Source organism: Esox lucius, chromosome 1 (assembly GCF_011004845.1).
Source record: "Esox lucius isolate fEsoLuc1 chromosome 1, fEsoLuc1.pri, whole genome shotgun sequence".
In the NCBI taxonomy this organism is placed as follows: Eukaryota; Metazoa; Chordata; class Actinopteri; order Esociformes; family Esocidae; genus Esox; species Esox lucius.
Genome location: NC_047569.1, coordinates 40022970 through 40050960, shown reverse-complemented (window position 1 = coordinate 40050960; position 27991 = coordinate 40022970). Strand labels below are relative to the sequence as shown.

The 27991-nt window shown below is 45.1% G+C and overlaps 1 protein-coding gene across 6 annotated transcripts in view; it reads left to right on the top strand.

Annotated features, from left to right (window-relative positions):
- Nucleotides 1-27991, top strand: part of nectin1b (nectin cell adhesion molecule 1b) — a 262236-nt gene that overhangs the window by 87111 nt on the left and 147134 nt on the right. For all 6 annotated transcript variants that reach the window (XM_010874184.4, XM_010874218.4, XM_010874210.4 and 3 more), the window contains exons 2-5: nucleotides 4500-4871; nucleotides 9205-9504; nucleotides 11094-11211; nucleotides 18509-18660. In XM_010874184.4, coding sequence (XP_010872486.1) covers nucleotides 4500-4871; nucleotides 9205-9504; nucleotides 11094-11211; nucleotides 18509-18660 — 942 coding nt within the window. The remainder of the gene's footprint in view (nucleotides 1-4499; nucleotides 4872-9204; nucleotides 9505-11093; nucleotides 11212-18508; nucleotides 18661-27991) is intronic.

Here is a 27991-nt window from a genome sequence, read left to right as displayed (position 1 = left end):
CCAGGGGCCCTGTGGTCCGTGAGTGGATCTCGGGGGTCCCGGCGAGGATTCGGGGGCTGTGCCACTGCAATTACCCAGAATTCCCACTGCTCAGTACCCGCGTGGGCCACTGTTTATTTGCTGAGAGTCTGAGAAGAGTAGAGGGGGGAGGGGCGAGGTGGAGGTGAGGGGGAACGGGCGACGACGGCTCAACCACAGCTCATGAAACCCCCTGTCATTATTGTTTCAATGTTGAAGTGGGTTAGAGCCACAAGAGTTGGAAACCGCGTCACATGTATGAGGGTCCCCCTGCTCTGTCCTCTTACCTGGGTCTTCAGAGGGAACTCTAACTGCTGCCAGCGTGCAGACTAAAGTGTCTTTTTCTTTTCTTTTTGACGGCATCGTTTCCTCTATCCGGGGCCGCCACGATAGATGATACAGGGCCATAACACAATCGTATAAAATCTCTGCCCGGTGGTGAGGAGTGAAGCAGCAGGGACACAGGTGCTATGGAGGTTGGGGAGAGGAGGTGGGGAGAGGAGGTGGGGAGGTGAACAGGAGAAGAGGTTGGGAGTATCTCTCTCTGTCAAACTGCATTAGTCAATCAATCTGTCATCTCAACAGTCCCTGGAGTGATTCTAAACCTCCAGGTCTGGTGGCTCTGGTGCTGGTGAACGTGGAAGATGATGTGGTCTCACTCATCCACTCCTTTTAAAAGGTTACCACTTCATTGTTATGTATAGATACATCTGCTTCTCCGTCCGTCCATCTGTCACCGGGAACAATACTGAAGTTGAATGTGAACATATAACGACATAAAACCACAAGTGAAGGGCAATGTACTGTATATGTCTCTAGGGCAAACGTGGGATATTCCTTGTTGCTGTTCTGCAAACTAAATTGAAATGTGTCTGTATTGTTGCACGTGAAGTCGGGCTCTACATTCAGACCTGCATCATTCAGCTGTCTGAATGCAACACGCTTACTTTGTCATCACACAGGGAAACGCACAAACCAAAAACACACATCCACACACACACAGTCTCAGGATCAGATTGGATCCGATTGTGTATTCAGTCCTGGTCTCCATGGCGGCATCTCTCTGAGATCCTCTTACCCATCTTAAACACCCTTGTTTGCATCCCAGAGTTTTTCTGTGAACAGAGATTACCTGACTGGTGTGATGCATTGTTGAAGAATTACAGAGAGACTGTGTGTGTGTTTGTGTGTGTGTGTGTGTGTGTGTTGGGGTGGGGGGGGGGGGTCACCCTGAGTGCTTTAGTGTTACCCACTTGTAGATTTTAGGTTGTTATTAACAGGAGGAATGTCTGCTCTGTGTCTTCCTGTGTGTTCGCTCCTCTCTGCTGGAGATAATTATAGCCATGCTGGGTTGTGTGTATAATAAAACACTCCCATACACACATGCACGCACGCACACACACACACACCTATTTACACACACCCAGGTAGACTGGAAAGCAGACCTACAGACATTAGAGTGGAGAGAGAGAGAGAGAGAGTGAGGGAGGAGAGGAGAGGGGGAGGGATAGATTGAGGGAGGGAGAGAGAATGAGAAGAAAGAGAGGGAGAGAGAGAGAATGGGAGACAGAAAGACAATGGGGGGGGGAGGGACCATTGGAGAGAGGGACCATTGGAGAGAGGGAAGGAGATGAAAAGTGACAGAGAGATGTAGAGTGTAGAATACGGAATGGAATCAGTCTAGTGTTCAAGTACAAATATGACAGAGACGACAGCATACAGTGGGCCCCTCAGAGACCCCTCAGAGACCCCGGGAGACCACTAGACCCAGCTCACCATCAGGGGAAGCCCCATCTGGGTTCCTCTGCTATTGGCTGCGGATCACGGATGGCTGTTTGGTCCAGAGGGGAGGGAATATGAATGGACCTGTGTCTGTGAAAGGAAAGATAGGCTATATTCCTCTGAGGCAACTGCCTTTGTAGCTAGCACTTTGATCCAGGAGGAAGAGCTGCCCTTTCAGATGGGAATGAAAGGCAGCATCGGTGATGATCTGGTACCTGGAAAGAAGGAAAAAGACAAAGTGTGAGGAGAGAGGTAGAGGGAGAGAGATTTAGAGGAGAGAGAGATAGAGGGAGACAGATGGAGAGTAGAGAGAAGTAGAGGGAGACAGATGGAGAGTAGAGAGAGGTAGAGGGAGAGAGATGGAGAGTAGAGAGAGGTAGAGGGAGACAGATGGAGAGGAGAGGAAGAGGTTGGGAGAGTGGTTGGGACAGTGTATGGGTAGTGATTGAGAGTGGTGAGGTAGTGGAGGTTAAAGGGAGGCAGAGGGAAAGAGGTGGTGAGAGTTGAGGTAGAGAGAGGAGGATCAGGGGTAAAGTGAAACAGAGTGGGAGGCAGTGGAGAAGTAAGGATAGAGGGATGGACACTGGAATAGTGATGATAGAGGGATGGGTACTAGAATAGAGTAATGATAGAGGGATGGATACTAGAATAGAGTGATGATAGAGGGATGGGTACTGGAATAGAGAGATGATTGAGGGATGGGTACTGGAATAGAGAGGTGCAGGGAGAAGGAATGAGAGAGAAGAGGATGATGGATTGTGGTAGTGAAGGATGTGGATAGGAAAAGGTAACGTGGGGATGACACAACTCTGTTATCCCTAAGGGGTGTGTGAGCAGAGCCTTCATCACATGACTGGGCCACGGGCTGGAGAGAGAGAAAGAAAAATATGGAGAGAAAATATATATCAATGACCTCCAGTAGGACCTTCCAAACAGGCCCAGTAAACCACCCACTATGTTTCAGCCATGCCAACCAAACAGGCTCAGTAAACCACCCACTATGTTTCAACCATGCCAACCAAACAGGCTCAGTAAACCACCCACTATGTTTCAGCCATGCCAACCAAACAGGCCCAGTAAACCACCCACTATGTTTCAGCCATGCCAACCAAACAGGCTCAGTAAACCACCCACTGTGCTTCAGCCATGCCAACTAAACAGGCTCAGTAAACCACCCACTATGTTTCAGCCATGCCAACCAAACAGGCTCAGTAAACCACCCACCATGTTTCAGCCATGCCAAAAAAACAGGCTCAGTAAACCACCCACTGTGCTTCAGCCATGCCAACTAAACAGGCTCAGTAAACCACCCACTATGTTTCAGCCATGCCAACCAAACAGGCCCAGTAAACCACCCACTATGTTTCAGCCATGCCAACCAAACAGTCTCAGTAAACCACCCACCATGTTTCAGCCATGCCAAAAAAACAGGCTCAGTAAACCACCCACTGTGTTTCAGCCATGCCAACCAAACAGGCTCAGTAAACCACCCACCATGTTTCAGCCATGCCAAAAAAACAGGCTCAGTAAACCACCCACTGTGCTTCAGCCATGCCAACTAAACAGGCTCAGTAAACCACCTACTATGTTTCAGCCATGCCAACCAAACAGGCTCAGTAAACCACCCACTGTGTTTCAGCCATGCCAACCAAAGAGGCTCAGTAAACCACCCACTTTGTTTCAACCATGCCAACTAAACAGGCTCAGTAAACCACCCACTATGTTTCAGCCATGCCATCCAAACAGGCTCAGTAAACCACCCACTGTGTTTCAGCCATGCCAACTAAACAGGCTCAGTAAACCACTGACTGTGTTTCAGCCATGCCAACCAAACAGGCTCAGTAAACCACCCACTGTGTTTCAGCCATGCCAACCAAACAGGCCCAGTAAACCACCCTTAACAGTGGCTGCTGTGTCCTATCTAAACTTAACACCTTAGAGCCCAGGCAGCCATGAATAGTGCTAAAGTGGAGCGTGGCCTTTCACCAGTCTGTAATGACTTGCTTTATATGGTGAGCACTCTCCTAATGTGCGCACTCTCCTGTTGTAGCACGGCGCTTTGCTCAGGAGTACACATTGTTTATTTTAATAGATGCTTCAGGCAGCCACTGAACTATTTGAGACTGAAAAGTAATTAAAGTCAGAAGGGGCTTTGCGAAGGTGTAGAGATGGAGGGAGTGAAAAGGAGGGATGGTGTGACAGGGGGAGTGGGAGATCTGGCTGGTTGCTCCTGCCTCTCCATCATTAGCGATTCATTGGTTCTCCCTAACCTCCTCTTCATTCTCCCTAACTCTCCTGCCTGGCGCTCCACTGAATTCAGAGTCCAGGAGTAGATCCTCAATGTGTTACCTGTGGCTGTGTGTGTGTGTGTGTGTGTGGGGGGGGGGGGGATTGTGTGTGAGGGTGTGTGTGTGTATTCTATGTGTGTGTCTGTGTGTGTGTGTGGATGCTTTGTGTGTGTGTGTGTGTGTGTGGGGGGGGGGGGGTGTTCAGTGGTAGTGAATACACACTGCCCAATAGGTTGAAATTGACTTGACTTGCAATGCATGTAGTTCGTATTGACTTTGAATGCTTCGCTTGGCCCGGCTTTACTGGTGTATCACAATTAAATGCTGTTGTTTTCTCTACCTCCCTCTCACTCTATCCTCTCCATCTCTCCTCCTGTTCTTTTGTCCTCCACTCATTTCACCTCCTTCCAGGTGGCGACGGACAGAGCGTTCAGATGGACCCCATAAAGTCGGGCTTCGTGGGTTCCCAGGTGGAGCTGCGCTGCATCTTCCAGAACTCCAACCCTCCTGTCAAGATTTCTCAGGTCACGTGGCAGAAGTTTGTGAACGGCACCAAGCAGAATGTGGCCATCGCCAACCCGTCCCTGGGCGTCTCCGTACTCCCTCCCTTCAAGGAGAGGGTGACGTTCAAACAGGCAGCCGTGCGTCATCGCACTCCGTCTCTGGAAGACACCACCATCATGTTCTCCAATCTGAAGCTCTCCGATGAGGCCGCGTACATCTGTGAATACACCACGTTCCCCGCAGGGAACCGGGAGAACATGGTCAACCTCACTGTCTTTGGTGAGTACTAGTCAGCACAATGTAACCGTTACTCACTTGCTGTAGCTGAGGACTTGTGATGGTTAGTTAGGCAGTATACATTATGAACATTGATGAACGTCCCTTCAGCTACACACATTTTCATAGGACCCTGCCTGAACATTTGGAAAAACTAGTGACCCCCAAAAACTAGTGCTTAGTTTTTAAATTGTGAGATTGAAACAAACCATATGGGCGCTGAGCTGGCTGCGAGGGACTAGGCAAACATTAGTTTTTTTTACATTAATGCAGCACATTTCAGTAGCATAGAAATGGTTTCAGAAGTTTCCACGCATGCCTCTAGGGTCTCAGAGAAACAATGCCCTTTGTAGATGCATTGATCATGCAATGTTACATAATTTAACATAGCCAGAGACTTACAGTAATCGCTTTAATAATGCACACAAGATTAAGATATCAGGGTGCTTTGACACTGACAAACTAAGAATCTACAAACTGTAAAAAAAAAGTCCCCGTTGTTCCATATATAACTTGGGGTGTTTCATTAGTTGTGTGGAGACGTATTGTGACCTACGTCTTGTGAATGGAAGAACAGCATTGTCTTTATTAAGCTTTATTGCTTCTGGATCATCCATATTGCATTCAGTCGCTGACGATGTCAAAAGCCTCCCTCTCTTGGTATTACCTGGTTACCTGGTAATACCTCCCTCTCTTACCTGGTACCTCACTCAGTGTACTTCTTCTGAGGTTGCCAAAACCTTTCGTTAGCCACAGTGCTAAATTAGATTATACTCTTTTTATGCAGTAGCCATTGGTTTTCCTATTTGAAACAGGCCCTGTTTATCTGGATACATTTTCAGTGTGTTTCCCAGAATGCCTTGTGATTGGGCTACACAGTATTCCCATTCCCGTGGGTCTCTACTCTGCCATGTTGCTCATACCAGAAACCTATCCTGGCAATGAAGCAAATAGGGGAAGCGTGCCGGATCAGGGACAAACTGAGATAATAAGCATTTCATTCGAAAACGCTGTGAAATATTGGAAATCATAGTTTACAAATTACATGACCCTCCCCTGCACTAGATATAAAACAAAAATACAGAACCCTCTCCAGAAATTCAACAAGCATGACTCCCTTATTTTCCTCTGGGTATGAATTACAGTAATTGCGTTTTATCCCTTAACACAACGTAAACATCGCCCTCTTTGGTAAGGACTGGTTGTAGTAATTATCACAACATAAGCAGCATTGTTTTTAGTAAGGACTATTTAGTTAAAAGAATATAACAATGTATGAGAAATGTTTAAAAGCCACTTTGTTTCATATTATGGGCGTGATTCTGGCCACGATGCATTTCTAAAAGTGTAGTTGTCCTATTGTTATGGCTAGAGAGACAGGGGAGGACATCTAGAGGTAAAGAGAGATAGAGAAAACAGACAATAATTGAAAAACAAGGATGAAAGAAACAGACTGCCTCCACAGAGAGACGTCAGAAACAGATAAAGACTTTCTCCACAGAGAGACAGACAGATACAGACTGTCTCCGCAGAGAGACAGACATAAACAGACTGCCTCCACAGAGAGACGTCAGAAACAGACTGCCTCCACAGAGAGACGTCAGAAACAGATAAAGACTTTCTCCACAGAGAGACAGACAGATACAGACTATCGCCACAGAGAGACAGACAGAAACAGATTGCCTCCACAGAGAGACGTCAGAAACAGACTGCCTCCATAGAGAGACGTCAGAAACAGATAAAGACTGTCTCCACAGAGAGACAGACAGATACAGACTGTCTCCGCAGAGAGACAGACAGATACAAACTGTATCCGCAGAGAGACAGACAAATACAGACTGTCTCCGCAGAGAGACAGAAAGAAACAGACTGTCTCCGCAGAGAGACAGACAGATACAGACTGTCTCTGCAGAGAGACAGACAGATACAGACTGCCTCCACAGAGAGACATCAGAAACAGACTGCCTCCACAGAGAGACGTCAGAAGCAGATAAAGACTGTCTCCACAGAGAGACAGACAGATACAGACTGTCTCCGCAGAGAGACAGACAGATACAGACTGTCTCCGCAGAGAGACAGACAGATACAGACTGTCTCCGCAGAAAGGCAGACAGATACAGGCTGTCTCCGCAGAGAGAAAGACAGATACAGACTGTCTCCGCAGAGAGACAGACAGATTCAGACTGTATCCGCAGAGAGACAGACAGATACAGACTGTCTCCGCAGAGAGACAGACAGATACAGACTGTCTCCGCAGAAAGGCAGACAGATACAGGCTGTCTCCGCAGAGAGACAGACAGATACAGACTGTATCCGCAGAGAGACAGACAGAAACAGATTGCCTCCACAGAGAGATGTCAGAAACAGACTGCCTCCATAGAGAGACGTCAGAAACAGATAAAGACTGTCTCCACAGAGAGACAGACAGATACAGACTGTCTCCGCAGAGAGACAGACAGATACAGACTGTGTCCGCAGAGAGACAGACAGATACAGACTGTCTCCGCAGAAAGGCAGACAGATACAGGCTGTCTCCGCAGAGAGACAGACAGATACAGACTGTCTCCGCAGAGATACAGAAAGAAACAGACTGTCTCCGCAGAGATACAGAAAGAAACAGACTGTCTCCGCAGAGAGACAGACAGATACAGACTGTCTCCGCAGAGAGAAAGACAGATACAGACTGTCTCCGCAGAGAGACAGACAGATTCAGACTGTATCCGCAGAGAGACAGACAGATACAGACTGTCTCCGCAGAAAGGCAGACAGGTACAGACTGTCTCCGCAGAGAGACAGACAGATACAGACTGTCTCCGCAGAGAGACAGACATATACAGACTGTCTCCACAAAGAGACAGACAGATACAGACTGTCTCCACAAAGAGACAGACAGATACAGACTGTCTCCACAAAGAGACAGACAGATACAGACTGTTTCCGCAGAAAGGCAGTGGAGCTTTGCAAAGGTTGTTCAGGCTCCCCTGATTCCAGATGTAATTAACAGTAGAGTCTTGGTGTGTTTTCCATTAAGCCCCGGCAAAAGGAGAAAGCACTTGGCTTAAGTAGTAACTAGTCCCTGCAGTGTCAGCAGCCCCATCGTCTCCCTCAACCCAAAGCCCACATCTTGGCTTCATCCCTAAAAGCACACTATTCCAAATCCGGTGCCCTACATTTATCCAGAGTGCTTTTCCTGTGTAGATCCCTCCTCTTCACCAAAGCCCATTTTGCTCATCGCGATTTGGTCTAAAGAATTAGTATTTGTAGGGATTAGGGTGTCATTTGGAATGTGTACTTGATGTAGGGAGCCTCCCTAGTCCTTTGAGGCCCAGTGTGTGTGTCTGTGGGGGTGTGTGTCTGTGTGTGTGTCTGTGTGTGTGTGTCAGCTGAAAATCATTGAAGGCCAGGATACTTTAGTGAGATAAGGGACTGACAGCATTCAAAGAGCCTTCTTCATGTCATAACTATCTGTACTGTAGCTCTGCGCCAACCAATTCATGTCACCACTAGAGCTACAGTTCCACATTTGACTGTTATCTTGTGCTTGTCTGAGCGTGTGTTTTGATGTTGCTCTAGTAAATTGCTAATTGGCAGCTCTCAAAATCATTTAAATTGGATGACTTTGGGCATTTGGATAGGCAAGTGGCTTCTGTGACTGGAAAAGCTTTGTGACAACTGGTGTTTGGCTTTGAGCACATCAGGGAGTAAAACAAGGGTTTCTTTCTTCACTTAAATCACACAAAACCCTATTTCAGTCTCACTCACTTCCAACTTAGATTCATTAACTTGAAAAGAGAATTATCAGTAAATCAGAGGCTTAGTGTTGAAGTGAAGTAAGTAGAAATAATTATGCACCTAGAATGGAATTATATTTAAAAATGCATACATACTCATGCACACACACAGACACAATGAAAAGTTATTGGCTTCCCAGACAAAGCTGTTACGTTTTAATGAAGAGTATTAGCATTGTGATGGTGGTGAACTCCGAAGCAGCTAAAAAACGTATTTTCTCTTTCTACATTTAAATGAATGCACAGAAACAAAGAACTCATTCTACACTTTAATTGCTTTTCTTATTTGCTATTTGTTTATGTGATATTTTGCAACAAAATTATTTCATATGTTGCTTTGATATATTTTTCTTTATAAAAAACAAACAAACGTGAAAACACAGATTCTTTTATATGTGTTTGTTGTTGAAAACAAAGCACAGGAAAGCCCTTTTCTGCAGAGTTCTGTGCTTTTGTCAGTTTGACCTCTTACACAGAGGACACGAATCAGGGAACATGGCTTGTCTTCTCTCTTGTTCACGTTTATTCTCTCTCTTCCTTTCCAGCAAAACCTGTGACCCACATGACTCTGACCACACCCACTATCGTGGCCCGCCCCCAGAAGCGCAAGATGACCGTGGCGACCTGCCAGTCGGCCAATGGGAAGCCTCCGAGCGTCATCCAGTGGGAGACGACCCTGAAGGGCGAGTCCACGTTCCAGGAGACACGAAATGTCAACGGCACCGTCACGGTCCGCAGCAACTACGTGGTGGTTCCGGGCCGGGAGACGCACAAGCAGAAACTCACCTGCGTGGTCACCTACCGTGGCGACCGGATCAAAAACAGCGTTGTGCTGAACGTGCAGTGTGAGTGGTGACTGTGTCGCCTTCAGTCCAACCGATTACCGATCCGTCACAATCGGGGTTATTAAACATTACAGCTGCTTTGAAAGCAGCAGGTGTTACAGAACCCACGAATGGTTGTGCAAATATAATTTTATTATATTGTAATGATTAAATTAAATCATTAAAAACAGTAAAAATAACGCAGTGAATACGTGCTGTAATCTCTAAATAGCATGAAGTACACATTCAAAACACAGCTAATGTCTGTAGTTATTTCTATGTCTAATAGGCTCAATCAAGTCTGCCAGACAATGGGAATTCAGCGTACTGGTAAATCCTAAAGTCTTAAGAAATGAAAATGTACAGCTCCGGAAAAAATTAAGAGACCACTGCACCTTTTTATTTCCTTTCCAAAAAAGGTGAAAAAGGAAGGTTTTGAGTGAGGAACAGAAGCATACAATTTGCAGTGGTCTCTTAATTGTAACCCTTCTGTTCCTCGCTCAAAACCTTCCTTTTCGACTTTTCTGGAAAGGAAAGTAAAAGGTGCAGTGGTCTCTTAATTTGTTCCGGAGCTGTACATAAGTGATTCATATTCTCCTCACAGAAGGCAATGTTTTCTAGTATACCTGCCAGGCTGTCCACCCTTAGCAGTTAGGTCAACTGTTTTCTGGTGGATAACAAATGAATTCCTAAACATTCTTAAGGAAATGTAGACTACAAGGTAGCCTCAACCTAACTGGCAGAATGGAGCCACGAGCGTCAATCCAGTGATTTTGTTTAGCAAGTTCTACTATCACGTCAGTACAGGAACACTGTTTACAAAATGTATCTCACAGAACCTCTCGATTGAAGTGCTTTGAATTATTCCTGAGAAGCTACATGGGAAAACCACTTGACCAACAGCTACTGCTAGGAGACAGGAAACGGAAAACTGTTGTTGATGAAAGGTAGTGTTGGGTGTTAGTTGAAATAGGTTTTGGTCGTTTTTAGAAAAGGAAGGGGACTCCAGCTGTCTTTGCTGAGAACATGGTTCCAACTTTTTGGTTTTAGGAAAGAGAAGTTTGACTGGGCTGCTGGGAGCTTGCATCCCAAAGACAAATAAAACGTTTTAAAGGAGCCCCCCGTCATAAAACACCTTTAAACAGTACAAACCAGATATTACATTGGAAAGTCTTTGAAATCCCTGAAAAGCATTTTCCTTTGAATTGTAATTATTATCATTATTACCACATTCGTATATCGTAATATATAAAAAATGAAATATCGCCCAGTCACATCGCTCAGCCATTTTCTACCTTTCTTGAAGTCCCTATTGAGGTCAGAAGAGCCTTTTCCCAGTGTAATCCTGATATGAAGTGTACTTTAAATATGGTGACTTGTCACATTAAGAATTCCTCAAACTTCAAATACAGAAAGCAGAGCAGTGTTAAGAGTCTCTTTTGTTAGGCTCACTCGTGGTTCTGGAATGGCACCAATTTATAGACTGGAACTGTGAGTTAAAGATGCACCCATATTTACTTTGAGTGCCTTAATTGAGGGTTGTTACGTGTTGTTCCTTGATCAGGATGGTCCTGTAGTGTACTGACTTCATCCATGTCTCCCTCTGACAGATGAACCAGAGGTCACGATTGAGGGCTTCGATGATAACTGGTATCTGAACCGTAAGGACGTCAGCCTCACCTGCAACGCCGACGCCAACCCACCGGTTACCGTCTACCAGTGGAAACTGTAAGTGTTAACCTCCGTGCGTAACAAGGGCAAAACTGTTCTGTTACAGGGACACACGGTTTGGCATTTAGTAGCTTATCTACAGCCACCTCCCGCAGCTGTGCAAAACTGTGGGACTACCTAACCTTTACCCCTAACCCTCAATACACACATGCACAGACATACTAACACACACACACCCACGCACACACCCACACACACACACACACGCGCACACACACACACACACACACACACCCACACACACACACACACACACACAACACTGAGGTGCTGGGAGTAGAAAATAAACTACAACCTGTGGGTGTAGCAACCCACATTCTGTAAAACGCTGAAGGAACGCTACCATTGCAGATAACCTTTGTGTCTACAATCTTTTGCTTTAAAAGTTGAATAATCTAATATTTTCCACTTCCCCATGTTTTACTTGGTTTACACATCAATGTGATAATGGCAATAACACTAGGCTATGGATAACCCATCTAATTGGGTTTGCTATTTTCAAACCCAGTAGTAGCTATCTAGCAAGCTGACGTTAGTACACAGGGAACCCAGTGCCTGAAATAGAATGTAGAATCCATTAAAACGAATGAACAAAGACCGGGATGCATGGAGACAATAAAGAAGACTGTAATTGAAAAACTAGGCCCGTTGAGTAATATGAGCCTAATGAAGATGCTGTGGCTATTGGGCTACGTTACATGAAGCAACAGACTGGATCGAACCATGGACGGGAACCAGCGGTTTGGGAAGCTATGTCTATGGGTAACATACAGTAATTCATAGCAACTTTATGAAATGTTCAAAAGTAGCAGATTCATGGCATTAATTACAACGTGGCTAGCTGACCACGGCAGACACCACCTTGGTAGCACTTCTGGTCAACATGCCAGGTAGTGTCTTAACTAGCTGAAAAACGTTGTTAGCTTACCTGTGTTCAGCTGAAAAGGAATCCAGTCTTCTTCTAAGGTTTTTAAGGACTTACTGTACGTACTGACTATAGATTCCCGGGGAGCTGCGCCCTCTACTGTATGGAATAATATCCACATGAAATCCCCATGGTTGTATACACCTGTAGACGTACAGGTTGGGAGGCATTAGGTAGTTTAGAAATCTCATTAAGTCTTTTCTTCGCCTAACATAATATGAAACACATATTACACACAAACAATCTGCAAGCTCTTTAATCTCAATCGATCAATGTTGTCTACAGCAGTGATGTGGTGAGAGTCTAGACATCAGCATTGCAAACGTAACAAGATATAAAAACAACAAAGCATGGCACTGATAATCCTCTGTCAAATCCCTGGTCGCTCTACATCACATGCAGGTAGATAGAGGAAGTTATATCTTCTGCGCTTTCTGCCTGGGCGTTCAGAGGGGTTTGGAAAATACCTGCAGCACAAAGAGACAGGGAGAGAGGGAGAGATAGAGAGACAGGGAGAGAGGGAGAGATAGAGAGACAGGGAGAGAGGGAGAGATAGAGAGACAGGGAGAGATAGAGAGACAGGGAGAGAGGGAGAGATAGAGAGACAGGGAGAGAGGGAGAGATAGAGAGACAGGGAGAGAGGGAGAGATAGAGAGATAGGGAGAGAGGGAGAGATAGAGAGACAGGGAGAGAGGGAGAAAGGATTTAAGAGAGCGACAGAGGGAGGGAGAGGCAGAGGAGAGAGGGGATAGAGGGAGAGGCAGATGAGAGAGGGGATAGAGGGAGAGGCAGAGGAGAGAGGGGATAGAGGGAGAGGCAGAGGAGAGAGGGGATAGAGGGAGAGGCAGAGGAGAGAGGGGATAGAGGGAGAGGCAGAGGAGAGAGGGGATAGAGGGAGAGGCAGAGGAGAGAGGGGATAGAGGGAGAGGCAGAGGAGAGAGGGGATAGAGGGAGAGTCAGAGGGGATAGAGGCAGAGGAGAGTTTTAGCAGTTGAAGTGGAAGTGATGTAGTCCTGGATTAGGCCTGCATACCTAAGAGCTGACATCAGTGCTTTGCCTTTCAAACTACCAGTGACGGTGTGGCAAAACACACACAGACGCACACACGGACACACACACACACACACACATGCTGGCAAACGTGGGTGTGTCCACACTAACAGATTGGAAGGGGAAATATCAGCCTTGTAGACAGCCTGAGGCTGCACTGGCTGGACGAGGCTAGATCTGACCCTGCCGACCACCTAAACCAGAGATCAAGCCTTTTCCCATCTTAGAAAAACCATGCCCTCATCTAGCTGGGCTCCATTGAGCTCTTCTTGTGTGTGGTGTGGGGTTTTTGTCTCTGAACCGGTTTTCTCTGACTTTCTGCTGAACAGCCACTCTGATTAAACTGGAGCCTTCCTAGACACCACACGTGCTGTATGAGTGCATGTGGAGATGAGAACATCACACAGTAAAACCGGCAGACGGATGTCACAGTTTGTGCTGTAATTGTTCATCGGAGGCTGTAGAAGGGACGTGTCCAACGCCTGTGTGGACTAATGGGGCAGGTTGCCCTCCTCACTGCAGCCACACCTGACAGGACAAATGTGGATATTTAGAAAGAGAGAGAGGGAGAGTGGGAGGGGATGGAGGGAGGGAGGGAGGGAGAGAGAGGAGGGAGAGAGAGATGAATGGATGGGGAGAGAAATGGATGGAGTCAGTCAGCCAGCCAGTCAGTCATTGAATCGGTCAGTCAGCCAGTCATATTATATAGAAGTGTTTTAAATTTTATGAGGAGGCGGCATGAAGAGGAATGCGGAGAATTAAATAGGATAGAGAACATGTGTGAGTAGGAGAAAAAATGAGGAAGAAGAGGGTGAGGAAGAGGAGTGGAGAGAGACAGTGAAAGCTAAAGAGAATAGGCAGAGAACATGTAGACTGAGACAGTAGGATGGACAAGAGAGGTCGGGGTGAGGAGGTGAACAGGGGAGGGGAGGGGAATGCGAGTAAAAGAGAGACAGAGGGGAGAGATAGAGAGGGAGGAGAGAGACAGTGATGTGCAGAGACGAGGAGGCAGGCGGGTGACATATCAGAGAGGACGGACATCTCTTCCTTGGAGAGAGTCTCCAAATGTGTTGTGAAGGATCCCCTGGGCCTCTAGTGGGGTTACCACAAGACTGGGGCTGAGCGTGCATATAAACACACACTCACACACACACACACACACACACTCACACACATACACAAACCCGGTGTAGAACAGGAAAAAGACTGGCTTCTTGGATACAGCAATCACACACACACACACACACACACAAACACACACATTCCTTCACCCTAGTGTTTTTCAGCTGCCCTTTCAGTTCTGTAGTGGATCAATGCTGGAGCTGCTGGAGTCAGCATGTCATGTAGAGACACAGAGCCTGACACATAATATCTGGCTCTATTTCAACATCCAACGCTACTAAATAGAGAGTGGCAGGGAAAAATAAATTAACTCCATAATGTATTGCCTAAGAGTGAATCCTGGCTTTCTGATGTGATACTGGGGAAAGCGCTGTAGGGTATATTGAATTATTTTACAAAATTCACTTCAATGTGATTTAAATCCAAATGTATTGTTTTGTTATTCATATCCTCCTGTGAATGTTGTTGTGGCACATTGTGTTGTTGAAAACCTTAAAGTATAAGGAAACAGTTTATTTACGGTTCACTTTTCATTAAACACGAGATGTGTCATAGTGGTTTAAGTCAGTCAACAAGTCAGTAACATTATGAAAGCTTCAGCATTATTCTTTATCACACACACACACACACACAGACAGATGAACACACACACAGACAGACACACACACACACACACAGACAGATGAACACACACACACAGACATGCAGACAGACACACACACACACACACACACACACAGAGCATGGTCATTCTGTACTTGTGAATGTGTGGACTGTCCTACAGGGTGACCTGATTTAGTCACTACAGACTAATGTTGTCTCATTTCCACTGTAGCTGAGATGAATACACAATTATCTGGGTGTGTTTGTGAGTGCATGTGCGTCAGCTAGCTGTTCCTCAGATTGAGGTTAAAAGCGTGTGAAAGGGCTGTGGTGTGAAATGGCTGGTCTGCGCCTTTCACATTTAAAGGTTTTTGTAATTATGTCAGAAACCCTTTCTTCCCACATTATGAGATTTATCTCAGTATATAAATCAATACCAAATGAGGGTTAAAGATGGTGCAGAGTTAAAACGCATGTAAACAGGATGAAAACCAACAATGAAAGAAACATCTTAATGCCCTAAAAAACAGGTGTTGCTCATTAGCTGAATGTTTGGGTATTGCCTGCCATTATCTATTCAGCAAGGAACTAATAGTAAATAAATGTTTGTAAAAAACGGAATGCAAAAATATGATTGTAATTATCATCAACTGTGTAATTTCGAACTGAATAATATCTAAACAAAATGTAAAATCCTACTTTTCATCTTCACTGTGTATTTAACTCTGTCATTAGCACAGTGGTTACAGGTACTACTGTGTATTTAACTCTGTCATTAGCACAGAGGTTACAGGTACCACTGTGTATCTAACTCTGTCATTAGCACGGAGGTTACAGGTACCACTGTGTATCTAACTCTGTCATTAGCACAGAGGTTACAGGTACCACTGTTTATCTAACTCTGTCATTAGCACGGAGGTTACAGGTACCACTGTGTATCTAACCCTGTCATTAGCACGGAGGTTACAGGTACCACTGTTTATCTAACTCTGTCATTAGCACGGAGGTTACAGGTACCACTGTGTATTTAACTCTGTCATTAGCACAGAGGTTACAGGTACCACTGTGTATCTAACTCTGTCATTAGCACAGTGGTTACAGGTACCACTGTGTATCTAACTCTGTCATTAGCACGGAGGTTACATGTACCACTGTGTATCTAACTCTGTCATTAGCACGGAGGTTACAGGTACCACTGTGTATCTAACTCTGTCGATAGTAAGGTACTTAGAGGCACAACTTGTTCACTGTAGACTGATGTTTGAAATTAAGACATGATACGTTAAAAGGCCTAATGTCTCTCCATATTCCATTACTCAGTTTTACTATGATCACAATGAGCCTTGATAATTTGCCCTTCTGTAATATTGGAAATAATTGGATAGCCTGTGCTGTGATTAATCAAATTGTCGATCATAAAGTTGTAGCCCTCAGAACTGGACCTCAGAAATCTCAGACCACCATTTCAGGGCTTCCAGACCACCTGTGATCAGTGATAACTAAGACGAGGAGCCCCAACCACAACCCGATCACAACCAATCCCTGATCGCCCCACCTCCCCCAGTCTGTTGGTCTGTCTGTCTGTGGTTTGGTCTGTCGGTCAGTCTGTGGGTTAGTCTGTCGGTCAGTCTGTGGGTTGGTCTGTCTGTCTGTCTGTGGGTTGCTCTGTCTGTCTGTGGGTTGGTCTGTCTGTCTGTCCATTTGTCAGTCCGTCGGTCGGTGTGTCGTGAAGCAGTCCTCTCCTCTGCGTGAGCTGTAGCTAGACTGGATCAAAGCCAGAGTTAGTAGGAAATAACCAATTGAGATAAATCTACCTCTCCTCTCCACTCTGGGTCTCGGAGGCGTCGTAAAAATTAATCAGTGATAAGAGAAGTCAAAGGTTACATCTGGTGTATAGATGGAATGTTAAAGAGACCTGACCTCTTAGGTGACTCCCAAACTGTGCCATGTTCCCTAAGTAGTGCACCACTTTTCACCATGGCCCAGTGGGTAGAAGTGCACCGTACAGGGAAATAGAGTGTTATTTGAGACACATGGCGTAGTTGAGGGTAGCAGAGGGCAGGTCTGGATGTGCCCACAAAAGAGAGGGGCCATGAGGGGAAAGAAGTGGTGAGGTGGAAGCCTGGTGTGTATTCCCCAATCATCCTGTGTTGCCTGGATACTGAGTTCCCCCATCATCTGATCCCCCCGACAGACAGGGCCTACAGACGTCAAGGACAGGCCAGCTGGTGAAGTACTGGTGAGGTGCTGGTGAGGTACTGGTGAGGTGCTGGTGAGGTGCTGGTGAGGTACAGATTAGGTACTTTTAAGGTACTGGTGAGGTACTGTTGAGGTGCTGGTGAGGTACTGTTGAGGTGCTGGTGAGGTACTGGTGAGGTACTGTTGAGGTACTGGTGAGGTACTGTTGAGGTGCTGGTGAGGTACTGGTGAAGTACTGCTCCGTGCTTTCTGTACCCTCTGTAGCGCATGGCTCACCTGGGGATCCTTAAATTCTAGTCTTTCATCCAGGGATTACCAACCTACAGGGCACACCCCAAAATTGGGTGCCTGAGTTTCCTTGTTTGGGGGGGGCGGGGGATCTGTACCTTACCGGATTTTAGTTTTTACAATAAAAAACACTGACTCACAATACATACTGTGAGAGGATGTTTCTGATTTGCTTCGGTCTTGTGGACGTTTGCTTAATTCATTCCACCACCCGAATGGTCATTACTACAGATACATTATAGATATATTATAATGGTCATTACTACAGATACATTATAGACATTGTAGATATATTATAATGTTCATTACTACAGATACTTTATAGACATTATAGATATATTCTAATGGTCATTACTACAGATACATTATAGATATATTCTAATGGTCATTACTGCAGATCTATTATAGACATTATAGATATATTATAATGGTCATTACTACAGATACATTATAGACATTATAGATATATTATAATGGTCATTACTACAGATACATTATAGATATATTATAATGGTCATTACTACAGATACGTTATAGATATATTATAATGGTCATTACTACAGATACATTATAGATATATTCTAATGGTCATTACTACAGATACATTATAGATATATTATAATGGTCATTACTACAGATACATTATAGATATATTATAATGGTTATTACTACAGATACATTATAGATATAAGGGTGTATTTAAAGGTGTAGTTGAAACATGTATGTAGGGTGTAGTTGAAACATGTATTTAGGGTGTAGTTGAAACGTATCTAAGGGTGTAATTGAAACATGTATTTAGGGTGGAGGTGCTATGATGATCCTGATCAGACTTGTACCTCTCCCTCCTCTCTATGTCTTCCTCTCCCTTCTTTTTCTCTAATAACTTTGTTTGGACCTGATGGAAGACATTTCTGTTATGTCTCCCCATAAGGAGACATCTCTTCTCCATCCATCCATCCAGGGTTGTTTTGTAGAAAGTGTTTCCGTGGAGTTGGAATTGTTTTGTGCTCTTGGGTAAAATAGTTGGTGATATAAAACCTCTTCCTTTTAATAAAACCTGTTTGTCTTCTCGGCTCTACCCCCCCCCCCCTCCACCATCCCCAACAGTTTAAACGGATCTCTTCCCAGCACCGTGGAAATCCGGAACAACTCTTTGATCTTCAAGGGGCCAGTGACCTATGAACTTGCTGGGACGTACGTGTGTGATGCCACGAACAGCATCGGGACTCGTACTGGGCTGGTGGAGGTCAACGTCACTGGTAGGTTGGATGCTTCTACAAGCTTCTTCTTTTCTGCGCTGGGCTTTTCGGAATGCGTTTCTGGGCTTTTTGGAATGTATTTCTTGGCTTTTCGGAATGCGATTCTGGGCTTCTCAGAATGCGTTTCTGGGCTTTTCGGGATGTGCTTCTTTCTGTATTTAGAATGCTTTTCTCAGCTTATTAGAATGCTTTTCTGGGTTTTTTTGGAATGCGTTTCTTCTTGGGCTTTTTTATTTCTGTCTGGGATTTTCTGAATGCATTTCTGGGCCTTTTCCCTGGCATCTTGCTCAAACATAATAATGTCTCCTGGAAACGTGTGGTGGCTCCGTGCCTCCATTGGTGGTAGACAAACTCATGACACACATCCATTCAAGCAGACAACACACACACAGTGATAAGTTATTGTCAGTAAGATACTAGGTGGAGGCGATAGGAGGTTTTTTGTTGGGTCTTGGGATGCCCCTGCCAACCCTGACTCTGGCATACTGTGTCTCTGTGTGTGTCTCTGTGTGAGTTTATGTGTGTCTGTGTGGGTGTGTCTATGTGTGTGTTTGTGTGTGTCTGTTTGTCTGTGTGTGTCCATGTGTGTGTTTATGTGTTTCTGTGTGTGTGTGGGTGTGTTAATGTTTGTATGTGTTAGTGTTTGTGTGTGTATGTGTGTGTGTTTATGTGTGTGTATGTATGTGTATGTTTGTATGTGTGTGTGTGTGTGTGTGTGTGTGTGTGTGTGTGTGTGTGTGTGTGTGTGTCTGTGTGCATATGTGTGTGTGTTTGTATGTGTGTCTGTGTCTGGGTGTGTGTTTATGTGTGTGTCTGTGTGTGTGGGTCTGTGTGTATGTGTTTGTGTATGTGTGTGTCTGTGTGTGTGTATATGTGTCTGTGTGTGTCTGTGTCAGTGTGTATGTGTAAGTGTGTGTGTGAGTCTTGGGAAAACAGACACTGCAGGAGCTACCTTCTAGACTCAGAGCACATCTGTCACTGTCAAATCACAGAGACACACAAACACAGACACACACACAGACACACACACATACACACAGCCCTACAGCCATTCAGACGCAGAGACCCATGTGCAGGAGTTGGATAAAAACAACACCCTGTCATCCTCACCCAAAATAACATCAAGGAGAGGAGGGCTAGGAGAGGGGGGGCGGCAGTTAGAACCAACTGATCATAGTTGTTTCCTCATATTTCTCCTCACATTTTTCAGAGCAGTCTCTTGCCTTGAGAAGGATATTGTTCTCCAGTCTTCTGGAGGGAGATTTAAAGTGATCCACTCCTCTCTGGGAGGACGCCTTCAGATGACTGTGGGTGGATGGTTCCTCCAGGACCCTGACAGATACAGGAAGGCACTTTGCAATCAGAGCTCTGACTCTGTCCCTGCAGTGACTTCAGACACACATACACACATGGTCTGCTTCCTCCTATCTGTCTGTCCCAGATCTCCTCGGCATGAAGAGCCGGTGTAGAGTTTATGTAGGGTCTATGTGTGGTCTATGTAGAGACTGTGTAGGGTCTATGTAGGGTGTATGTGTGGTCTATGTGTGGTCTATGTAGGGTCTGGGTAGGGTTTATATGTGGTCTATGCAGGGTCTATGCAAGGTCTATGTGTGGTCTATGTAGGGTTTATCTGTGGTCTATGTAGGGTCTGTGTAGGGTATGTGGGGAGAGAAGCATTCCGTTAAGACCTTTTTGTCATTTCACGTGATAGTATTTTAGCCGACGCTTTAATCCAGAGCAATGTACAGCAGTAAGTGTTCATATTTCTCCAGAGCGGGAATTCTAGCTGACTGAGGGATGTTATCAGAGGGCTTTTGTCCCATGTTTACTGTGAAATAAAAATGTCAACATTCACATTTTTGATGCCATTTAGATGGTGAACATATATATATATATATATATTTAAAATCAGCATATGGAAACCATTAGAACAGCATCCGTATATTCTGTGCATATTGTGTGCATTTGTAATAATGGATTTTCACTTTACACGCATCAGACCAGGTCCATTCACAGTCTGTGCTTTCAGCCAGGTTGGTAAACAGCTCAGTGGATGCATGCAGGGTCTTGAACAGGGAGTGTTTTCTCTCTACGTCTCCACCATTCCCTTTCTGCCTCCTTTTAACCCTCTCATTCGTTCCCTCCCTCCCTGCTTCCTCCTTTCTTACTTTCCCCTCTATCGCTCTTTTTCTTTCTGTCTTTGTCTTCCGTTTTCTGTCCCTCCCTCTTTCTCTTGTTTTTTCTCTCACAATCTTTTCATCTCTGAAGGTTTGTTTGAGGGAGAACATTTTGTTTGTGTGAGTCACTTATCTGCTTTTCTTTACCCATCGAATATATACATAATAACCCCCCCCCCACACACACACACACACACACAAGTCAGAGGCAGCCTAGAACATTGATAATATATGGACATGTCCCAAATTAAACTCTGTTCCCTATGGTCTCTGGTCATGAGAAGTGCCTTTTGTAGGGTTTAGGATGTCATTCGGCAGGTGTATGTGGAACCGTGTTGAAAAGGTCAAAGCTAATCTGCAATCACAACTGTATTGTTATATAAGAACAGTAGGATCATGGGAACTCTGTTGTTTGTCGCCTGCTTACCAATTGTGGAACCTCAGTTCCCATATGAACAACAGTGAGAAGATTTTCACAAGATTCCCTGTGCCTTTAGAACTCACCCCCCACCAAAACATCAGTGAGCCACCACCATGTTTCACAGTGGAGATGGTATTCTGTTCACTATAGACCTTGTTGACCCCTCTCCAAACATAGTGCTTATGGTTGTGACCATACATCTCTGTTTTGGTCTTGTCACTCCAAATTACAGTGTGGCAGAAGCTGTGAGGCGTGTCATGGTGTTGTTGGGCATATTGTAACCAGGCTTTTTTGTGGCATTGGCACAGTAAAGTCTTCTTTCTGGCAACTCAACCATACAGTGAATTTTTGTTCAAGTATCGTCGTATTGTGCTCCTTGAAACAACCACACCATCTTTTCCCAGAGCAGCCTGTATCTCTTATGAGGTTACCTGTGGGTTTTTCTTTGTTTCCCAAACAATTCTTCTGGCAGTTATGGCTGAAACTTTTCTTGGTCTACCTGACCTTGGCTTGGTATCAAGAGATCCCTGAATTTTCCACTTCTTAATAAGTGATTGAACAGTACTGACTGGTATTTGCAAGGCCTTGGATATATTTTTATATCATTTTCCATCACCTTGTTACACAGGTCTTTTGACAGTTATTTTCTGCTCCCTATGGCTCAGTATCTAGCCTGCTCAATGCATCCACATGTGAGCTAACAAACTCATTTTCTATTCATACACAGACACTAATTGCAATTTAAAAAGCCACAGGTGTGGGAAATTCATCTTTAATTGCCATTTTCACCTGTGTGTGTCACCTTGTGTGTCTGTAACAAGGCCAAACATTCAAGGGTATGTAAACTTTTGACCAGGGCCATTTGGGTGATTTCTGTTATCATTATGATATAAAATGGAACCAAACAAATATTTGATAAAAAAATGGCTTCATATGATCGCTATCCTTAAATAAATTATGTTCGTGATCAGTAATATTTTCAAAATCATTGCAGAATGTTCACAATTTCTGCCAGTGTATGCAAATTTTTTAGCACAAATGTACTGGCAAACCCCACCCTTTTCCCTGTATTGCCCAGTGAGGTTTTGGGAAGAAATATTATTAAAAGGAATCAAGCTTAACCGCTGTTGGAGTCCAGTCTCCAAGACGAGCCAAGCCCACGCTGTTCAAGTCCCGTTCTGAATCTTCAAGTAGGGTAACAACACCATGATGAACCTTTCTGCATTGCTTGTCACTGTAGTTTAAGTTCTCCAGAACGGGAAGTTCTGCCGGAATGCAGAAAGGAAGTTCATCATGGTGCTGTTGTCGTACTTGAGGATTCAGACTTGGACTTCCTTTCTGCTTTTCGGCAGAACTTCCCGTTCTGGAGAACTTAAACTACAGTGACAAGCTATGAAGTAACAACGAGAAATACGGAGCAATTGACAGATCACAGACATGGGTATTTCTTGTAATACTTCACCGATGAAAATAGTTTGACCGGTTATCTGGTCTTTGCTGATGCTGTGAAGCGCAAGCCCTCTCTGACTTGCAGAATGCAGAGATTGTCAGCATAAATCCACAAACTGTTGTTTAACAGCAGTAACCCTGAGAGACAAAGGAACAAAGGAGAGATGAAGGGAGAGTGGGAGGAAGACCGATGAGAGAGCAGGGGGAGGCGATGTGGAGACAGAAGTGAGAAGGAGGAGAGAGGGAGGAGAGAGGAGAATGAAGAGAGGTGTGAACAGAGTAGTTGAAAAAATGTCCCCCGGACTTAAAGCTCAAGACTTCACTGATTTTGTGAAACGAAAAAAGAAAGAAAGGAAAAAGGCAGACCTGCTTTCCATTCTTCTCTCCATCCCTCTTCTCCTTTCCCCTCCTCCTCATCTCTCCCCCTGTTCTATGCCCCCCCCCCCTTCCAGATCTTTCTCTCTCCCTTCATTCACTCTTCTCTGCCTTGACATGAGACAGTGAAGTGGCCGGCCAGTGGGAGTGTTGTAGTTGTCGGAGTGCTTGTCTCCAGACAGCATCGGACAGGCTGGGAGACTGAGCTCAGCGATGCCCTGTGGAGGGAGTAGTATGCCGCTCGGGACGCTGGCTTTGCTGCACTCTGTCCTCAGTGAGGTGAGGCGTGATCGACAGTACTTTGTGCACTCGGCAACAAAGGTGGAGAGGAAGCGACCATGCCGATAACTGTACTTACTGCTCGGCGCGGAGCAGAGGTACGCAGTTCCCGAGCCCTTTCCATATTTTAGAGTGATTGTGCACCAAGTGGCCACTTATCCCCTATGTAGAACACTGCCACCTAAAGTAGTGCACGAGGTGAGTGATAGGATTCCATTTGGGATGTGGCCATGCCTCCTATAACGGCCTCTGTGCTATGAATGTGGCCACTGTGCCCTGGCATGTTCCGGCGTGTTCTGGCTTGTTCCGGTCGTGGACTGGTTGTCTTAAGGGCATTCCGGACTCTCCTGTTCGTTTGTCCGATCAATAGGTCCGGGTTATACAGCGTAGGTACCTGTCAAAGTAGGAAACCCCTTAGTTAACCTGCAAGTGGTGATTACCTAACCGGTTGTATGATTTAACACAATTCAACGCAAATTACCACAGCAATATTTCCTCTTTAATTCACCGCTTGCTTTCTTGCCTTTCCTTCGACTGCCTGCCTTTAAGTCCAACCTGCAATTCGTTCTCACCACAGCCTTGCGTCCTCTGTACCAGCGCTTGTCATTCTTTCCCCTTTCTTTCTTCATTATTTTATATTTTTCAAGTCTTTTTTTAGATTGTCAGATCGGCACACCCGTGTAACCAGCCAGGCATCTGACACTTCCAGAAACCAAGTTCCTCACAGCGTCTCTTTCTCTGAGTCCTGAATGGAGGCCTGTTCCCTGCACTACATTTAATCAGAGCCCTATGGACCCTAGTGCACTAAATAGAGAACAGCGTGTCGTTGGGAACATGGAATCTGTTTCCGTCCTCAATTCTCTCCGCTCAGAGAAACAACACTCATGAAAGGTGGGAACAGGAGAAAGGAGACGTGTTTCAACCAGACACTCTACTCCAGTCCCCAATAGAACACTTTATCCTACTTAGTGGACTTCTTTCATCAGCCCTTAACTTAGGCAGTAAGGTGCCATTTGGGACACTAGGCAAGTATGCATGCAAGCATGTATGGGAGCGGCACAGCCGTCACCATAACAGGGCCACACAGTGCCACGTATCTCTCAGGTAGTTGTGGGGTTAGCCGCTAGCCGGGAAGCGACACGCCGAAGTCAACCTTGGAGGAGCGCCGGAGTCGTGACCTGCTGGCGTTTCTGTCTCCAAGGACGTGTGTTCCGGGGACGTGTGGTAGCTTGTCCAAATCTAATAAAGCGCTCTTCCACTTTTAATCATTCCCTAACCCTGTTTGGAAACACAGACAGATGGAGGAGTAGAAAGAAGTCAAAGTAGATAGCAGTGCTACGTGGAATTACTGTGCGTCAAAGGAAATAAAAACCGCCAGAGAACAAAGATCATGAACGTAAGCAAGGACAACTATAAAGATACTGTATTTGTATCTTTACTGTATTATACTGTATTTGTATCAATATCTACTCTACTTTATACACAAAGCACATGGTCTTACATATCAGCCTGTTGGCTCAGCCCTCGTGTTGCCGAAGATGTGTGGAATGAGAAGAGAGATGGAAAGACAGAGAAAAGAGAGAGAAACCGGGTGAACAGACTGCCTTAAGGAAATAAATAGGAAGTAATTACTGATTGAATGAGCCAGGGGTATGAAAGAAGGAGAAAAAGGCAGAGGGGGAGAGAGAGGAGGATTAAGGGAATTGGGGAAGGCGGGGGATGTGACAGATGACAGTATGGTGGCGTTAGGGGTTTGGGTTTAGGGGTTAGGATTAGGGTACTGTAATATATAGGGTTAGGGTTAGGGTGGGGGGGCAGGGTGGGGGGTTAGGGTTATGATTTGCAGTCTTCCCATCCTGCTCATGAAGGAAGCAAACAGAACTGAGTCTTTAGTCAGTGCAGCCGTGCAGAATGAAATCATTTAGATGTAAACTGTAGCATGACGCTCCACCTCTCATCTAAAGACAGACAGAGAGACGGAACTGGGGGGCCTTGTGGTGAACACTGAAGTGTGGTCACCCCTTAAAGATGATTCCCACTAAAGAGATGTTAATCCATCTCTCTAATTAAGTTTCTAATGGTTCACTGTTGCAGTGTGGGAAACAACCCAAGCGGTTCGGCTGTGATTTGAAGGCTTCATCCGCTCATTAGCCGTTACCACGGATGATGGGTTTTGGGAAGATGGGACCAACAATTATGTTATTATCACCCAACAAACCAGTGTGTGGTTCACCTCCATATGCTATGCTCTTTCTCTTTTCTCTCTCTCTTTATGTATATCTCTGTTTCTCCGTCTCGTTCTCTGTTTCTCCATATCTATGTTTTTCCATCTGTACATGACGATGTGTCCCTGCTGTTGTGGGAAAATGTCTGCCAAACGTATAGAGCGTTTTCAATTGGGAGTTCATTTGTTTACCCCTCTTCAGTACAGAAGGGTATTGATTTCCACTCGATGGAGCGCATTGATATCTGCGCCCCCGGGTATCATGGGGCCATGGGCCTTTAACCTTTGTTCAGATGTGGGCTTGATGGAGTCAAGGCCTTTCTCTCACATAGCTTCCTGTATTCTGCAGCTTTCCAAAAGCAGTTTGGTTGTAAGATGTGCTGTTTATTAGTGAACAGGTACCGCCTGGACCCCATGGAGGCTGAATAACTCCAGCCTATTTAGACAGTTGAACGTTAGGACATCCATGGTAGTGGGAGACTGTAGCAGAGTCTTTACTCTTTACTCTCAGGCACATATACGGATGCCTTAAGCATGGCTTCCAGGGCTTCTAGGGTCCTTTCATCTGCTACTGTTGACAGAACAGGGAGTCGGCTTGTTATGAAGAGAAAGAAAGGGGCTAGATTTTAGATTTTTCTTTGGTTGTGGGGAGGGGTGAAGTTGTTATGGGGAGGAGTTACATTGCTATTGGGAGGGGATAACTTGTTATGGGGAGGGGTTACATTATAATGAGAGGTATTGTTAGTTAAAGAGCCAATCAGCAGTTCAAACATTATCAAAGAAACCTCCTCATATTAGGGATGGGCATAAGGGTTGAAATTCAAAGACCTGGCTATGGATGCAAAGACTGACCAATCATGATATGTACATTTAAGTGCTTTGTTTTTACCCAAATGTTTTAAGGTATGCTGTGTTTGTTTACATTGTCTAGTATGACACGGGTATGGTTTGGGTGCGACGGTCAGTCTAAGCAGATTATGTATTAATACTTTATACTGCATTGCTCAACAAGAAATGAATGTAGGGTAGAACTGCTAACTGTCTCCTTGAAACAGATTCAACGTTATCATCACTGGACAGTACGAGTACAGTAGAACAGAATGCAGCTGGCATCTGACCAGAAGGGCAAGTAGAAGAGGGCAGGAAATGTACAGGTATTAAGTAGTGTGTGTTACAACTGGAATGAATAGAGGTGCAATGAAGGAAAGTACTGTACAAAATGGCAATTCTAAATGAGCAATGAAGTGAAATAGGGAGGACAGAGAATATACAAGTATTAAATGTAATGTATGTACAAGTGGGAAATGAATAGTTGTGCAATGAGGCAGATGCAAGTACAAATAGCAGACAGATCAGGACAAGATGAGGACAAGATGAGGACAAGGTGAGGACAAGATGAGGACAAGGTGAGGACAAGATGAGGACAAGGTGAGGACTGAGATGAAGACAAGGTGAGGACTGAGATGAGGACAAGGTGAGGACAGAGATGAGGACAGAGATGAGGACAAGGTGAGGACAGAGATGAGGACAAGGTGAGGACAGAGATGAGGACAGAGATAAGGACTGAGATGAGGACTGAGATGAGGACTGAGATGAGGACAAGGTGAGGACAGAGATGAGGACAGAGATGAGGACAGAGATGAGGACAAGGTGAGGACAAGGTGAGGACAGAGATGAGGACAAGGTGAGGACAAGGTGAGGACAAGGTGAGGACAGAGATGAGGACAAGGTGAGGACAGAGATGAGGACAGAGATGAGGACAGAGATGAGGACTGAGATGAGGACAGAGATGAGGACTGAGATAAGGACAGAGATGTGAGCTAAGAGCCACGTTGTTGTAGAGTCGGACTCTAAGGCTCGACATTCCGCTCAGGGGAAACTGCAGGGAAAAAATTGGCACTGGGGTGAGAGAGTGAGAGAAAGGGGGAGCAAGGGAGAAAGGGGGAGAGAGAGAGAAAAAAAGTGGGAGCAAGGGAGAAAGAGTGAGAGAGAGAGAAAGGGAGAGATTCAGCGATGCTGGATGGATGGTTTTGTAAGCACAGGCAAAAGCTGCAGACATCTGTTCATGCTCTTCTGAACAAGCATTCGCTAGCATTCTTGCTCTGAGATGATAAAATGAAGACATAGAAAGGAGGACAGAGATAGGATATAATGTGCATATATATATAGATATATTTATATATGTGTGTATGTGTTTATGTATGTATGTTAAGGGAGCCTGGAAGCGGGAGTGACAATATCTCACACAAATGTGTTGTATTAGATTAATGAAATATTGACGCCTCAATGAAAATATAAATAAGTAAAAGGAATCTGTGACACAAAGAAATGCTTCAATGATTTGATATTGGAATTTAGTTAGGAGATAAAATGGATGCCAAAAATAAACCTTGCAGACAAACAGAG